The following is a 14619-nucleotide window of genomic DNA, read 5'->3' as shown; positions in this document are numbered from 1 at the left end:
ATTTGACAGACTGATCAACGTCAGCCGGCGCGCCCCGGCGCCTTACTATGAAACTTTCCATACATCAAAAATTAGCGAACTCTTTAACGGTACGAACAGTTTGGTGCAACTGACCCTAACACTATCTCGTACACATACTGTTGAATAACTTTTTTCTGCCGGTTGATACATAAAAAAATTACATATTTAAAAAAGTGAGATTAAATTCTCTATTTTAAAACTAGTTTGGTCTCTGTACGGGAAAGTTCATAAAGCGGGTCAAAAACGCCCAATGACCTTTGACGTTTCCGCGATTCTGGAGGTCCTCTTGAACGATTTCGACAAGTTATGACTTAGATATCCAAGTCACATCTAGTCGATATCTAATGTAGATCTAGTTGATCTCTAAATCGTTGCAAGATCTTGTGATTATCTCGAAATCCGAATAGGCCTGTTACTTCCCGATTTCCGATTGAGCTGAAATTTTACATTCATATGTAACTTGGAGGTTATTCCCACTAGTTACCACCATGTTGTTACCACCATCGAACTTTCCGTTTTGGTTTCTTGTGAACAATATGATAAATAATTATTAAAGCGGCAGCTGCACGACGACGTACGTCCATGGTTCCTGAGTACAAACTGGTCGATCGTCGGATTGCTTGCCGCGCGCGGCTGCCGCGCTATAATTCAAGATGGTGCCAAAAATGGCTCGCGAGCCAAAATACAGATTTGCCGCGGTCGAACAATGCTTGCGCGGCCGCCGCGCGATATCGAGACGCGGCTTAAGAAAAAGTGACCAAGGCCTCCAGTGCCCCGGGGTGGAATCGAACCAGCGTCCTCTGCTAGGTCACGGCGGCAAGGGCGAATTTTTCTATGTACAGTCGACGTCTTTGATATGTTTACATTTTTCGGTTTATTACAAGGGAGTAAGGTGCAAACATGTAAACATATCTTTGACGTCGACTGTATGTACATATTATTATATATTTTAATGTTTGTTATTACCTATTTTAATTTGTTTGACATGCCTAGAATTAATTTGTTATTTTAGAATAAGAATTGCTGTGCCCTTACAGGGTCCATGTCACTGTACTCGAAATTGTATTGTAACACCTTTATGTAGCAACATGGAAATGCAATACACAATAAACAATGATGATCGGCCTAGCCTAGTCAAAAAGAATCTGAAGTGGATATGCATGATGCAGTTTGCAGGACAGGACCAGGTGCAAAAAAATATAAAGAATTAAATACGAATGTCACACATCGTGACAAACCATAAACGTTTATCGATTATATTATATATTCCTATACATATTTATACTCGCGCACGAAGGGTTCCGTACCATTAGGCCGCCGCCCCACTGCTGCGCACGCTATGTACACGACCCACGTTCCTATTAGTAGGAGATCCCACATATATGGTCGACCTTCACCAACCTGTCTGACGGATGAAACTATGAAAATATGAAAGAAAATATGTTCCAGAACATAAATAAGGGGTCATCCATTAATTACATCACACGTTTAGGAGGAGGGAGTGGGTCAAGAAAATGTGACATGTTGTGACAAGGGGGAGGAGTCACAAACTTTGTGACGTCACTTTAACTTCATCAGTAACCGAAAATTTATTTAAATTATTTTATACGCCAATATACATTTAAATAACAAGTCTTAGAAACGATAATCGTTTTTATTCGTTTAATTTTATTTCTTAATCAGTTTTGGGTTATAAAATTACTAATATTTCTTTTGTCAAAAATATTTTGATAAAATATTAAATAAATATTTGCCGATTTCGTTGATGTGACGTCACACCAGGGGGGAGGGGTTTGCCAAATGTGACCAAGTGTGACAAGGAGGGGGGGGAGGGGTAAAAAAACCTAGAAATTCGTGTGACGTAATTAATGGATGACCCGTAAATAGGGTTGCCTAAAGAAATATGGTCAAGGCTATTTTTAATAAACTTTTGAAAAAAAAATTTTTTTCGTCAAATTTCACCGATTTGTCTGACGAACGAAATAAGTTTCAATGGAAAGTATACAACTTGTACAACATAAATAAACTAGGTTGCCTATCTTTTTCCGGTCACTATTATGTGGTTGCCGTGTTTAAAGAGGTGATTTTATATCGATAATTGCACTCATCTATCTGACGCTTGAATTATACATCAAAATGATGGCAATTTTATTGCAAATACAATGGTATAGGGTTGCCTGCGAAAATCCGGTCACAAATAAGGGTTGCCAGGATTTTAAATAAAATAAGAAGGGAAGACTTTATCGATAACTCATAAACGGCTTAACTGATCAAGTTTGTTTTAATTTTATTTGAATGAGTTTTTTAGGCACTATTTTCATGATTTTTTTCATTTTGATGTATAATTCAAGCTTCAGACAGATGAGTGCAATTATCGATATAAAATCACCTCTTTAAACACGGCAACCACATAATAGTGATCGGAAAAAGATAGGCAACCTAGTTGATTTATGTTGTACAAGTTGTATACTTTCCATTGAAACTTATCTCGATCGTCAGACAAATCGGTGAAATTTGACGAAAAAATGTTTTTTCAAAAATTTATTAAAAATAGCCATGACCATATTTCTTTAGGCAACCCTATTTATTTATGTTCTGGAACATATTTTCTTTCATAAAATATAAGTTTCATCCATCAGACGTATTGGTGAAGGTCGACCATATATGTGGGATCTTAGACCATATACAAAATTTCGTGGGCTTGCCCACGGTTTGTATTAAAACGTGGGCCGTGGATGTAGCGTGCGCAGAAGTGGGGCGCCGGCCTTAAGCAAAAAACGGAAAAAGAATCACGTTTGTTGTATGGGACCCACTTAAGTATTTATTATATTCTGTTTTTAGTATTTGTTGTTATAACGGCAACAGAAATACCCGGAATGGTGGTGTGGTCTGGCCTAGTGGGTAGTGACCCTGCCTATGAAGCCGATGGTCCCGGGTTCGAATCCTGGTAAGGGCATTTATTTGTATGATGATACAGATATTTGTTCCTGAGTCATGGTTGTTTTCTACGTATTTAAGTATTTATATATTATATATATCGTTGTCTGAGTAGGTACCCACAACACAAGCCTTCTTGAGCTTACCGTGGGGCTTAGTCAATTTGTGTAAAAATGTCCTATAAATGTCCTATAATATTAAATTCATAATTTGTATGAAAATTTCAACTGTCGGACGACAACGGAAGACGGACGGACGATCAAACGGACAGCGGAGTCTTAGTCTTCGCCGTATTCCTTGAAAGGGGTTATTCTATGGGTCATTTGCAATGATTTAAGTCCAGTCAACCAGGGGTCAAAACTCATTGGTTTTCAAGTTATATGACTTTTTGGTTTTTTGTTTACAAAACCCGCCTTTCGACTAAAAAGTGGTAATTGTGAAAAAACTACTCAAATTTGGACGTAAAAAAACATTCACCTAATAGCCAATAAACTACTGATTACGTGAAATAAAAAAAGATTGCCAAAACTTTCCAAAATTTTCAAAAAAAAAGGATTTGAAGTCACAATGTTTTTGTAATTTTCCCCAAACTTTGTAACATTTTAAGGCATTACTTAAAAAAAAAGTATGACACTTTGCGTACAAAATACAGAAATGAGTTCCTCAGCTTTCCAAAAAAGTACGAATGTCGACATGTTCTCAAACTTTTTAAAATAATAATAATAATAGCAGAGCAGGTAGGTACCGAAGACAAAAAATGCTTACGTCGAAACTAATTACCGTAATGACTTGACATGTATTAGGTACTTACCGAAAATGTAAAATAAGTTTATGGCAAAAATTTCATTTTTGGTACAAGCTTTTATCGCTGACTATACTTTTCTTACGACAGACAACTAATACTCATTATAAATTCTAAAAACCCCTAACACAATTAGGTTGCGTTGTTTCATCACAGAGTTCCTATGGCCACCTCCTGTCTCCATCATCAGATCAGTTCGACAGTACCATATTATTGTATTGTCATCAGGCGGCTTAGCACGGTCGTGTTTTTATCCCTTGTCACCATGCCTGTCACGTTCTAACAAGTATGTAAGTGCGAAAGGGACGCGCATAGTGATAGTCGATAAAAATGGAACCGTGCTGAGCCCGCAGAACTACATACAGCTGTAAATTTTCATGACGCTACGATCCTTGGAAGATGGTTAAATTAGTTACCTTAGATTCCATTACATAGTTAGTTACATACAGGTCGAGAGTTCCTATGGCCACCTCCTGTCTCCATCATCAGATCAGTTCGACAGTACCATATTATTGTATTGTCATCAGAACTACATACAGCTGCCAATTTTCATGACGCTACAATCCTTGGAAGATGGTTAAATTAGTTACCTTAGATTCCATTAAGTACATAGTTAGTTACATACAGGTCGACCTAATAAAAGCCTGTTAATGAGTTTTAGTTTTATTAGGCGTCCGTATAAATAAATCCAGCGAGTAAACCACAACCACAATACTCTTGCGTACAATAGTCTAATTTACGGTGAACGGGAAAAAAATAGAGCGGTAGGTAGGTAGTTTAAAAAAACGTATGCAGAAAAACGCACAGCTTATCTATGGAATAAGTACCCTTCACACTCTCGCGGACTTAATAATAATTTATTATAAATGTTATGATCTTATAAATTTGTAAAATCAATGAAAATTCATTTATAATTTATGAATATATAATTTTTATTTAAAATCATTGAAAAATTATCACCTTACTACCAATCCCAGTTTTGAACTGATAATTGATTAACGAAAATTCCTAGAAACCCTTAGAAAGCAAATCTGGCCTGACCTCCGATTAGGTAGTTACATGTACTAATGTAGGGATCAAATTTTAACGGAAATGGTTTGTAAGCTAAACTATTACAACATATTTTGTGAATTATATACCCTTACGTTATTACCATCTATTGAGTAAATTAGACACTACTTAGTTAGGTCACCTGTGTTAAAGTGACATCTATGTTGGTTATTATTAAACTGAATCTCGCCATCTTGTTTTACATGGATAGTGTAAAGATCACTCACACAAACAAGCGCTTAACTAAAATCTTCGCATTTTTCAAATGGTTTTTAATTAAAAATATTGAATAATTGGTCATTATTTTTAACTTGGCGACGACAGACGATTATGCACTACCTAAACATCAAGGTTGTAAGTGCTGTAAATCTACGTATTAAGAGAAAATTGACCAATAAAATTGTATGAAATTCGCATAAGGAGAACCACCTTAATCCTACATGTGATATTTTGACTATCTTTGTTGAAAAACATCGGCAAAAATAAATTATTCTAAATGTGTAGGTAAGCAGTTTCGTGAAAAAGGATTTAAAAAATTATAATAATTACGCATGCGTAACTTATGTACGTACATGTAATAGAAGTATCAATACGAGGAATCAAGAAATTACTCAGCCAGAATTTATAAGAATTTTCCAATTTAAAATGTCATTATCATATGATTTTCCTATACCGTGTGCGAATTAATAGGTGCATTTTATTAATTACAAACTTCACTCTATTTTTTGCTCGTATTTAGTATACAAATAACGTAATTATTCGTATAAAATTATTTATCGTAGAAACACTAATGCCCTTAAGGTTTCAAATTACGCAATTTTATAATTGTCATATAAATCCATTGACAATTTTTATTTGGATTTAATATGTAAAAGAAAAGTATTATCATCAGCGTTAGATTGATAAAATATATTTCTTTAAAAAAACTGATTTTACATGCTAAGTAACAGAAAACAGTCAAAATAGTTAAATATTGTACCGGAAATGTTAGTCCCGAAAGTACCGGGATTTCAATTTTGAAATCCCGGTTCTTTGCTTGGCTCGAAATCCCGGAAATTCCCGGTACTTTCGGTTCCGGTATTTCCCGGGAGCAAACCCTAGCTCCGAATATCAACCATTTATGGGTACATACAAAGGCACTCAATTTTATATAGAATGAGCCATTTTTTTGTCTCTCGGAGCTTACCTGAGCTAGATGATGCCGCGCCGCGTCCAGCGCGCGGCGCCACGCGAGCAGCTGCCCGCGCTGGCGGCGCGAGTGCGCCTCCAGCAGCGCCGACCAGTCCGCCAGCTGTGCCCCGCTCAGGGAGTTGATTCTGCAAACAAATAACATGACTCAGTCAGTGACGATATTATCAACGCAACGCGAACTTTTATCCATCACCGGCGCATACCCTAGTTTGACGGGTGCTATTTTCAACTTTGGGAGCAAATCAAATTATTTTTATCTACTATTTCGATATATGTTTTTTAAGTAGTCACACTATACAGGGTGATTCAGGAGACGTGAGCAGGACTAACACTGCGCATATCGTTCATTATAAGCAACTGTTTCGTATCAGTATTAGTGAGGATAACGTTAATTTTCTAGTCTTGTTGAAAAAAAAGTTATTAATTTTATTACGACATGCATAGTCACCCTAAAATTAGAATACTAAACTACCGATATTCTGTGTCAAATTTAATGTCATTACTGTCATCACGGTCTGGTTACTTTTGAAAACTCGTATCTCACTCAAGTTTGACAGTTTATTTTCTTCGTAATCAAAACGCCATTACGGTTAAAGAGGTTTTATGTTTATTAATTAGGTCCTGTGTAGGGTGACCATGATTGTTGAGAATTAAATTTGCCCTCACCAAAAAGTTAAAAAATAGGAAAAAGTGTTGTTGTTTCTCCTAAATGCGACGGTGATCGATCAATTATCAGTTACTGAGTGTGCAGGATTAGTCCAGCGGGCTCAGCACGGTTCCATTTTTATCGACTATCACTATGCGCGTCCCTTTCGCACTTACATACTTGTTAGAACGTGACAGGCATGGTGACAAGGGATAAAAACGCGACCGTGCTAAGCCGCCTGCTCACGTCTCATGAATCATCCTGTATATTAAGTAGTCATACATATAGAAATTATAAACTGAAATATACATGTATGACATATATTTCAGTTTATATGGTGCTATTTGGTATGTCTTTAAAAAAATGCGAGGGCAAGTAAACTTTACTGTATGTCAATATCGACAAAATAACGTAAGACAGTACAGCTATCTAATTTTTAAATACAGTCAACAAACTTGATTTCTGAGCCGCTTTGTACATAACGAGGTCCCATCCGGATGCAAAGTCGGTCCTATTATAAATAAGACGTTTAGCGAATTCCCATTGTCGTTTTTGCAGGATGCATCAAACACGACTCGTACTTTGGTTGCATTTTGATTTTCACGTATAACAGCATGATGAGGTAAGATAGCATCTTTACGTCTGTTGTCAAGTTCAGTGACATGTATAACTAATCCTTATTGTTTAAATGTTACCTGTCCTGCAGCTCCGCGGCGTCTATAGCCTTCGGCGCGGTATAATAGAGTCTGTAGTAGAGCAGAGCGTTGAGCAGCAGTAGTAACACCAGTATGCCGACCAGCCAGGAGCTGTTCTGCCCTGCCGGCCGGGACACGCTGGCCCGGGGTGCTAAGATGGCCGTTGTGGGTTTAACTACGGAAGCTGCAGCCGCTTCTTGTGATGATGCTGAAAAAAAAAAAAAATATTTTCTAAAGATAGCATAATAAAATTTGGTTTGAGATATTTGATCGATCCGAGCCGCTAGGCTGAGCTAAAGAATGTCAATTTATCGATGTGACACGCTCTTATGGCTCTATAAATAAAATCGTTTCAGATATTTATGCGGCCTTCGAAGAGTAACATTATTGCAGGTGACTGTACTACCTTACGTAATGTTTCTAACAAAATTAGAGTTTTAAAGTGAAAAATGTATAATCTATTAACACATAGCTTATTATTACATTATTTTTGTATAAGACTGTTTGTTGCCTAAATAAATAAAAAATACGTTAGACGAAGACCGCTATAGCTGTCTATATCATATTATAGGTATTCAATATCTGGGAGACCGAGCTTTGCCCGGAAAACATATAAAAACTTAAAAATGTGCGTTTTCCCAGAGATATATAAGACCTAGCTAGATCGATTTATCGCCCCCGAAAACCCCCATATAGCAAATTTCATCTTTCAATCTGAAATTTCAAATTTCATTTCATCTCCGAAATATATATATAAATAAACATACAAGAATTGCTCGTTTAAAGGTATTATAGGTATGTATATTCATATTTATTCATATATTTATCCATTATGATTCGTATTATATATGGACAATATTATAGGACGAATAGATGATACCTGTCTGCCTCCTCGTACGCCTGCCTTTTCGCTTCGCCGGCTGAGCGCCCTCCGCCTCGGCGAGTAGCCTCGCTTCTAAGAGTCGCACGAAGTCGTCCAGACCAGACATTGTGTTCTTTTCCAGGAATGCTGGTAACATAACGTCATATTTTACAAGCGTTTATTTAACATGCAATGTATGTTTCTTCGGGTCAAATCTTGCAAGCTAAATTTAGACTGATTTTCTTTTATTCGAAATAGCTGAAACTTCACAATCTTCACAAACATGTGTAAGTTGGGCGACAATGCAATGGCACCATCGAGCTGATCTGATAATGGACACAGGAGGTGGCCATAGGAATTAGTTGGCTGTTGAAAGAAAAGTACAGTCAGCAATAATAGCTTGTATTAAAAATGAAATTTTTGATAAATTTTAAAAACTTATTATTTAGACATTTTAAACGCCTTTTGAAGTTACGGTAAACAATATGCAAAAAGGCTATCAATATATTGCGATAAGACCGCCTGTTGTTACCTCTGTCTTTATGTATTAAGTGTGTTTCTTTGTAAATGCTTCTAAGCGTAGTCTGTGACATGGGCATTCATACCAGGGGTGCGAAACTCCTCGCTTCGGGCAAACTCTGCTCCGTTCGGGTCAGCATTGCGCCGAGCAATTTTTAGCGTTGGCACAACTTGACGTCCCTTTGCGTGCACGACCACAGATAAGATAATGACTTGAATTATAACAACCATAATAGCCGAAAGGGATAGTGCCACATTCCTAATGAAGGGACAGCATGTTTCGACCCTGAACCGCTGTCAAACTTCGGTTTTGTAGGAAGTTTCCTTTCTGTACGGTAGTACTATTATTTATTCTGTGTTCATACCTTTAACCATGGGCCACATGTTTTTTTTATACCGCACTTGCGCGAAAAGCTGCAAGCTTGTGGAATTTTCTGCTACCCGCTGCAACAAATAAATAAATATTATAGCCTTGTGCCGCCGAATGTACATTAGGATGCACACTCCGTTTCGATGAAATGTTAACCTTCATTATAATCTGTATCTTTAGGTATTTAAAAAAGAGTAAACAAAATCTACCCTCAAATGGCTTCTTAAGCCAGTTGAAGGTAGATTAAAACATTAAATGATCAAATAATGTAGATTAAAGTCAGGTCGTTCAGTGACAGATCCAGGTGGTTTTGTATTTGATTGGTTAATCAATTAACGTTATAACTACCCGAAAATGTACAAATTATTTGTTTACTTTTATTTAAGTACCTAAAGATACAGAGTATAGAAACAAACAAAGGAAGACAAGAGCCTTACTCTTAAATATATGATGATGATGATGATCATGAATAGTTACCTGCAAACAATAGTGGACTTCAACTGTGAAATAGTCCGCGTAGGGTATACCCGCGTTTTCTGTCGTGCAGTCTATGGAGTAAAGATGTCCCGGACATGAGCACTTGTTCATAACCTGAGAAATTAAACATGTTATTAGTATAAGAAGCCTGAATTGAAGGGGGCAGCACAGATATACCCTTTAAAAACTTAAAATAACAATTTCATGTTGTTAATTTCGATTTAGTGCACACGGTGGCAGATACTCCACAGCATTTATTAATCTCTTATTATAGCTATAGCTGTCGTGAGTGTCTGCCAAAGGGGTGGCATAAAAGTGAAATTGGAAGGTCTGGCATTAGGTAGTCATAACTCAATGGGGTTGGCCGGTGGAAGTTTTTAGCAGATGGCGCCATCATAGCTTGCCCCGTCAATCCCTAGAATTGTGTCAAATTTTTGTTTTTTTAATACCCTGGATGCCAGCTCTTTAAGCCAAATCTCATAGAAAAAGGGGCAAGCTATGATGGCGCCATCTAGGCAAACCTTTGACAGTTGCCAACCCCATTGGTAAAGGCATTATCTAAAATTTACGTTATAACTAAATATCTTGTCAAATGTGATCTAATTGGATAGACATATAGAAGTTAGTACTTACTTGTGTCTCCGTAACGTGCACCTCCTTTGGTCCTATAGGTCCTGACGTGAGCCCTAATGTGTAGCTAACTTGCCGGCATTTCAGACCCGCGGCTGGTTGCCAAGGTGCCTAAGAACAAAGAATAGAACATTAATACTGTGTAGAGACAGGGAACTAGGGGGAATGTCGCTCGAGTGACATAAACGAGCGAAGCGAGGCCGTTTAGTAATGAAATTCCTATTCTGGCCAAGGTCACTAGAATGCTTTTCTCAAATAAAGAAGCAAAATGTGACCCAGTTTCCGATGCCTGATTAAGCTGACATTTGGCGTACATTATTTAAGACAGGTGGCACAATCCCATGGAGCGGATTTGATGATTGTGACCATATCTGTGATAAAACAATGCAACCTCACCGAGTATAAGCTCATATAATTATCTCAATAAGTACTACAACTCAACTGTTTGAAAAAAGTAGGAGTGGGTGATAAAAGATTGTATCAAAAATGACATTTTTACTTATTTTCAATCTTATAGATACATAGATAGAATACTCTTTATTGGCACACCGCAGTAAAAAGATACAAAAGAAACCTTACGTGCCTCTCGCAGCCAGCAGTTCCAGGTTAAAATTGGAGTTGGTGAAGATCATTGTGAACATCTGGTCGATGGGGAACGAGACCTCTTGACGTAGTAACACTTTGCCGGTGTGGGGGTTACATTTCTTCATTTCGCGGTAACATTGTGGGTGTCATGTTGTTAAGCTACAGCGTTAGTTTACAAGATAGATGGCTCACCTGCACATAGTCCGTCGTGCCCCTGGCGGCCAACAGTTCCAGGTTAAACTTGGAGTTGGTGAAGATCATTGTGAACATCTGGTCGATGGGGAACGAGACCTCTTGACGTAGTAACACTTTGCCGGTGTGGGGGTTACATTTCTTCATTTCGCGGTAACATTGTGGGTGTCATGTTGTTAAGCTACAGCGTTAGTTTACAAGATAGATGGCTCACCTGCACATAGTCCGTCGTGCCCCTGGCGGCTAACAGTTCCAGGTTAAACTTGGAGTTGGTGAAGATCATTGTGAACATCTGGTCGATGGGGAACGAGACCTCTTGACGTAGTAACACTTTGCCGGTGTGGGGGTTACATTGTAACGTTGTACGTACATGTTTTAATTATAAGCTTAGATTTTATTATTTTTACATATTAAATTAATCAAATTTAAATAAAAATAACTTATTTATAATAGATTTTAATTTATTAACGCATGAATTATTATTTTACTTTTATTTTAATCAATTATTATTTATGGAAATGAATTAATTATTATTTATACAATTTTATTCATCAACTTTATATTTACAGTAATCGTCTTATTCTACTTTACTATTGTAAAGTATTATAATTAATAGGTATAAATAATCAAATAATTATAATAGGTAAGTATTGTATGTATCACTTTATTCGTACGGACTGTACTCGCGACCGGTCCATTGATTGACGTCATGGAAGGATCGAGAAGCGGCTGCGCGCGCGCTTGTCCCCTCCCGTTGACCACTGGCCATCCAGTCCGCGCCACCTCGCCGTCGTATACGGTTGTGCCGTTGCGCACACGGGGGAACCCGTGTCGTCTAGCGCGCGGTACTAATATATTTTATTAAGGTGTGCGCGGACACCTTTCTTTGTAATTTAATTAATGATTCGCGACGTATTCGTACTTTAAAGATTCCCCGCACCCACTTATTGGTAAGTGCAAAGTGTTGAACGTTATTTTATTAGGAAAAGTAGTTTAAGTTTTAGTGTTAAAGTAGCTCCTTTGTTATTTGCTCCGTAATTAGCGTAATTCATTTTTAAATCATACATTTCACTTGTTGCTAAATGCCATGTAGAATGATACTGCAATTTCCTTTGTTCTCGTAGTGGCGGGTACGAGTAAGTATGTGTGCGTACCCTCCTACTTATTTAAATTCACTTCTTTGTTCTTCTTTCCTTCCTTACTCTGTGCTTTTCCTTCGCTTTTGTAACTCCGCTCTGCTTGTGAACACAAACACGCTTTCTGCTTGGTGCACCGGCTTTCCCATGGTCCCATCATCATCATCACAGGGTGTTCACAATAGCAGAGCGAGCAGGAACACTTTACTAAGACGTCTGGAAATCCACAGGGTGCGTCGTTCTATTTTAAAAATCGCCGTCGGCCGACCTAGCAACAGCGCACCTTCACCACCATCTCGACGGCAGGGTTGGAGCCATAGCCGTTCGCCCGCCGTCGCCCCTGCCTGGTGGGTGACACTCGTCAGCACTGAAGAGCTGACGAGTGTCACCCACCTGCTGCGGACCCTCGACCAGCCAGGGCAGTACCGGATCTCGGGCGTAAATCTAGACGGGCCTTGACCACCCACGACCTTTCTTAAATTTTAGTTTTTTTTAAATAAATAATTTATTTTTGCTAACGAGTTGGTAGTACTTATTTACTTCCCCTACCAACATAGGACGTAGTCTCCCCTTTAACGTTACAACATTTCTTCATTTCGCGGTAACATTGTGGGTGTCATATTGTTAAGGTACAGCGTTATAGTTTACAAGATAGATGGCTCACCTGCACATAGTCCGTCGTGCCCCTGGCAGCCAGCAGTTCCAGGTTAAACTTGGAATTGGTGAAGATCATTGTGAACATCTGGTCGATGGGAAACGGGAACTCTTGACGTAGTAACACTTTGCCGGAGTGGGTGTTACAGCATTTCTCTGCGCCGCCGCCACTGAAACAACGAAGTCTGTTTTTAATAACTGCACCTTATTCTCAGCCATTAGCTTATATTAGCCAGTAAATTGGATGACTACACGTCGTTCAGCCATCTGGTTAATCGATGCGGTCAATGACTTGGCTAGTTGTTCTTCAGCCATTTGATTGGATTGGATTGGATTGGCTGAAAGGTAACATTATTTCGTTTGTTCTAAAAAACTGCATTATTCTCTATTTTAACCGACCAAGCGTACTCATACCAAGAGCGAGTCAAATTACACTTTAAACAAATTTGAACCGTCTTGCCTAGTAAATACGGTTGATTTTACTGGTGGTACTGACTTGTGTGGTTTGTCAGGCTCGGAGTCGCTGGAGTCCGACATGTCTGTCGGTAGCGCGTCGCCGTCCGCGCCGAGCCCGCTGCCGTTGCCCACTGCGAACCAAATTAGTAGGTATGTAAGTCAATATTATGAAAAATAAGAAAAGTGCGATTTTGACGGTAAATAGTCAGCAGCAATAGTTGCTAAGAGGGCGAAGTGTTCAAAATGATCTTGACGCGACTTTATTGTTAAGAGAATAAGAGCGCGTCAAGGTAATTTTGAACACCTCGCCCGCTTAGCAACTTCTGCTTGTCTTACAATCTATTTTGTAATAAAACGCAAGGAATCAAATGGTACAATTTTTTTTCTTTTGTAGAAGTTTAAAAGAAACTTAAATTTGAGACTTTGGGTCTTGTTTTTTTATCGTCAATTTACCTATTGTGGTAAATGCTATTTAATTTTAGGCTTATGTTCAACACAATAATATTATTGTTATGAATAAATAAAGAAAAAAAGGAAGGTACTAGATTCCGTTATAAAAATTAACATTTTGTCATCTTCCCTATTAAATGGTACCTGTGGGTGAAGAGTCTCGCACGCGTTGGTTCCGCTCGCGCGACTCGTCGCGGTCGCCACCAGTGTCCATCAACGACGTCTCCGCCAACTCCTGACAACACAACCATCATCATCATATTATAGTAAATGGTACCTGTGGGTGAAGAGTCTCGGACGCGTTGGTTCCGCTCGCGCGACTCGTCGCGGTCGCCACCAGCGTCCATCGACGACGTCTCCGCCAACTCCTGACAACACGACCATCATCATCATAACATCATATGTATAATGTATACTAGGGATGTACCGACTAGTCGGGAAAGCCGACTATCCGGCCTCATTTGTAGTCGGCGACTAGTCGGCAAAAATGGCCGATTAGTCGGCAACTCGGCACTTTATAAGTGACAGAAAAACAGGGCAAAAAGAAATAAACAGCAAATATTCTCATGAATTTTCACCAATTTTACCCAAATTCCTATTTAGAGTGCTTACGAAAACTGATGTTAGAAATATTGACCGTGTGGTCGCTTTCTTATGTCCGATTGTCCGGTCGTCGTATGAAATAAATATAGCCTTAGGATTTTTTAATTTATGTTATTTTATTTTTAGTATTACTATAATATGATAAATAGCGCGAACGATTGTGTTTTAGTGCATTTGAATAGAACTTAAACCAAACTAATGATCTAGCCGACTAGTCGGCCGACTAATCGGCCATCCGAGCGCCGATTAGTCGGCTAGTCAGCCAAATCAACAGTCGGTACATCACTAATGTACACCTACTTTCCAATGTTCGTCATGTTTCCTCTCTTTGTAATAAGTTTTG

The 14619-nt window shown here is 38.5% G+C and overlaps 1 protein-coding gene across 1 annotated transcript in view; it reads right to left on the bottom strand.

The window, feature by feature from the left end:
- Positions 1 to 14619, bottom strand: part of LOC134794098 (protein Aster-B-like) — a 58187-nt gene that overhangs the window by 10770 nt on the left and 32798 nt on the right. The window contains exons 9-17 of the mRNA XM_063765798.1: positions 13951 to 14041; positions 13264 to 13354; positions 12778 to 12937; positions 10204 to 10311; positions 9571 to 9684; positions 9089 to 9167; positions 8223 to 8351; positions 7343 to 7550; positions 5997 to 6126 (exon numbers count right to left, since the gene is read on the bottom strand). Coding sequence (XP_063621868.1) covers positions 5997 to 6126; positions 7343 to 7550; positions 8223 to 8351; positions 9089 to 9167; positions 9571 to 9684; positions 10204 to 10311; positions 12778 to 12937; positions 13264 to 13354; positions 13951 to 14041 — 1110 coding nt within the window. The remainder of the gene's footprint in view (positions 1 to 5996; positions 6127 to 7342; positions 7551 to 8222; positions 8352 to 9088; positions 9168 to 9570; positions 9685 to 10203; positions 10312 to 12777; positions 12938 to 13263; positions 13355 to 13950; positions 14042 to 14619) is intronic.

Source organism: Cydia splendana, chromosome 10, assembly GCF_910591565.1.
Source record: "Cydia splendana chromosome 10, ilCydSple1.2, whole genome shotgun sequence".
In the NCBI taxonomy this organism is placed as follows: domain Eukaryota; kingdom Metazoa; phylum Arthropoda; class Insecta; order Lepidoptera; family Tortricidae; genus Cydia; species Cydia splendana.
The sequence above is the reverse complement of the archived record's forward strand: the minus strand, read 5'-3'. Positions and strand labels throughout refer to the sequence as shown.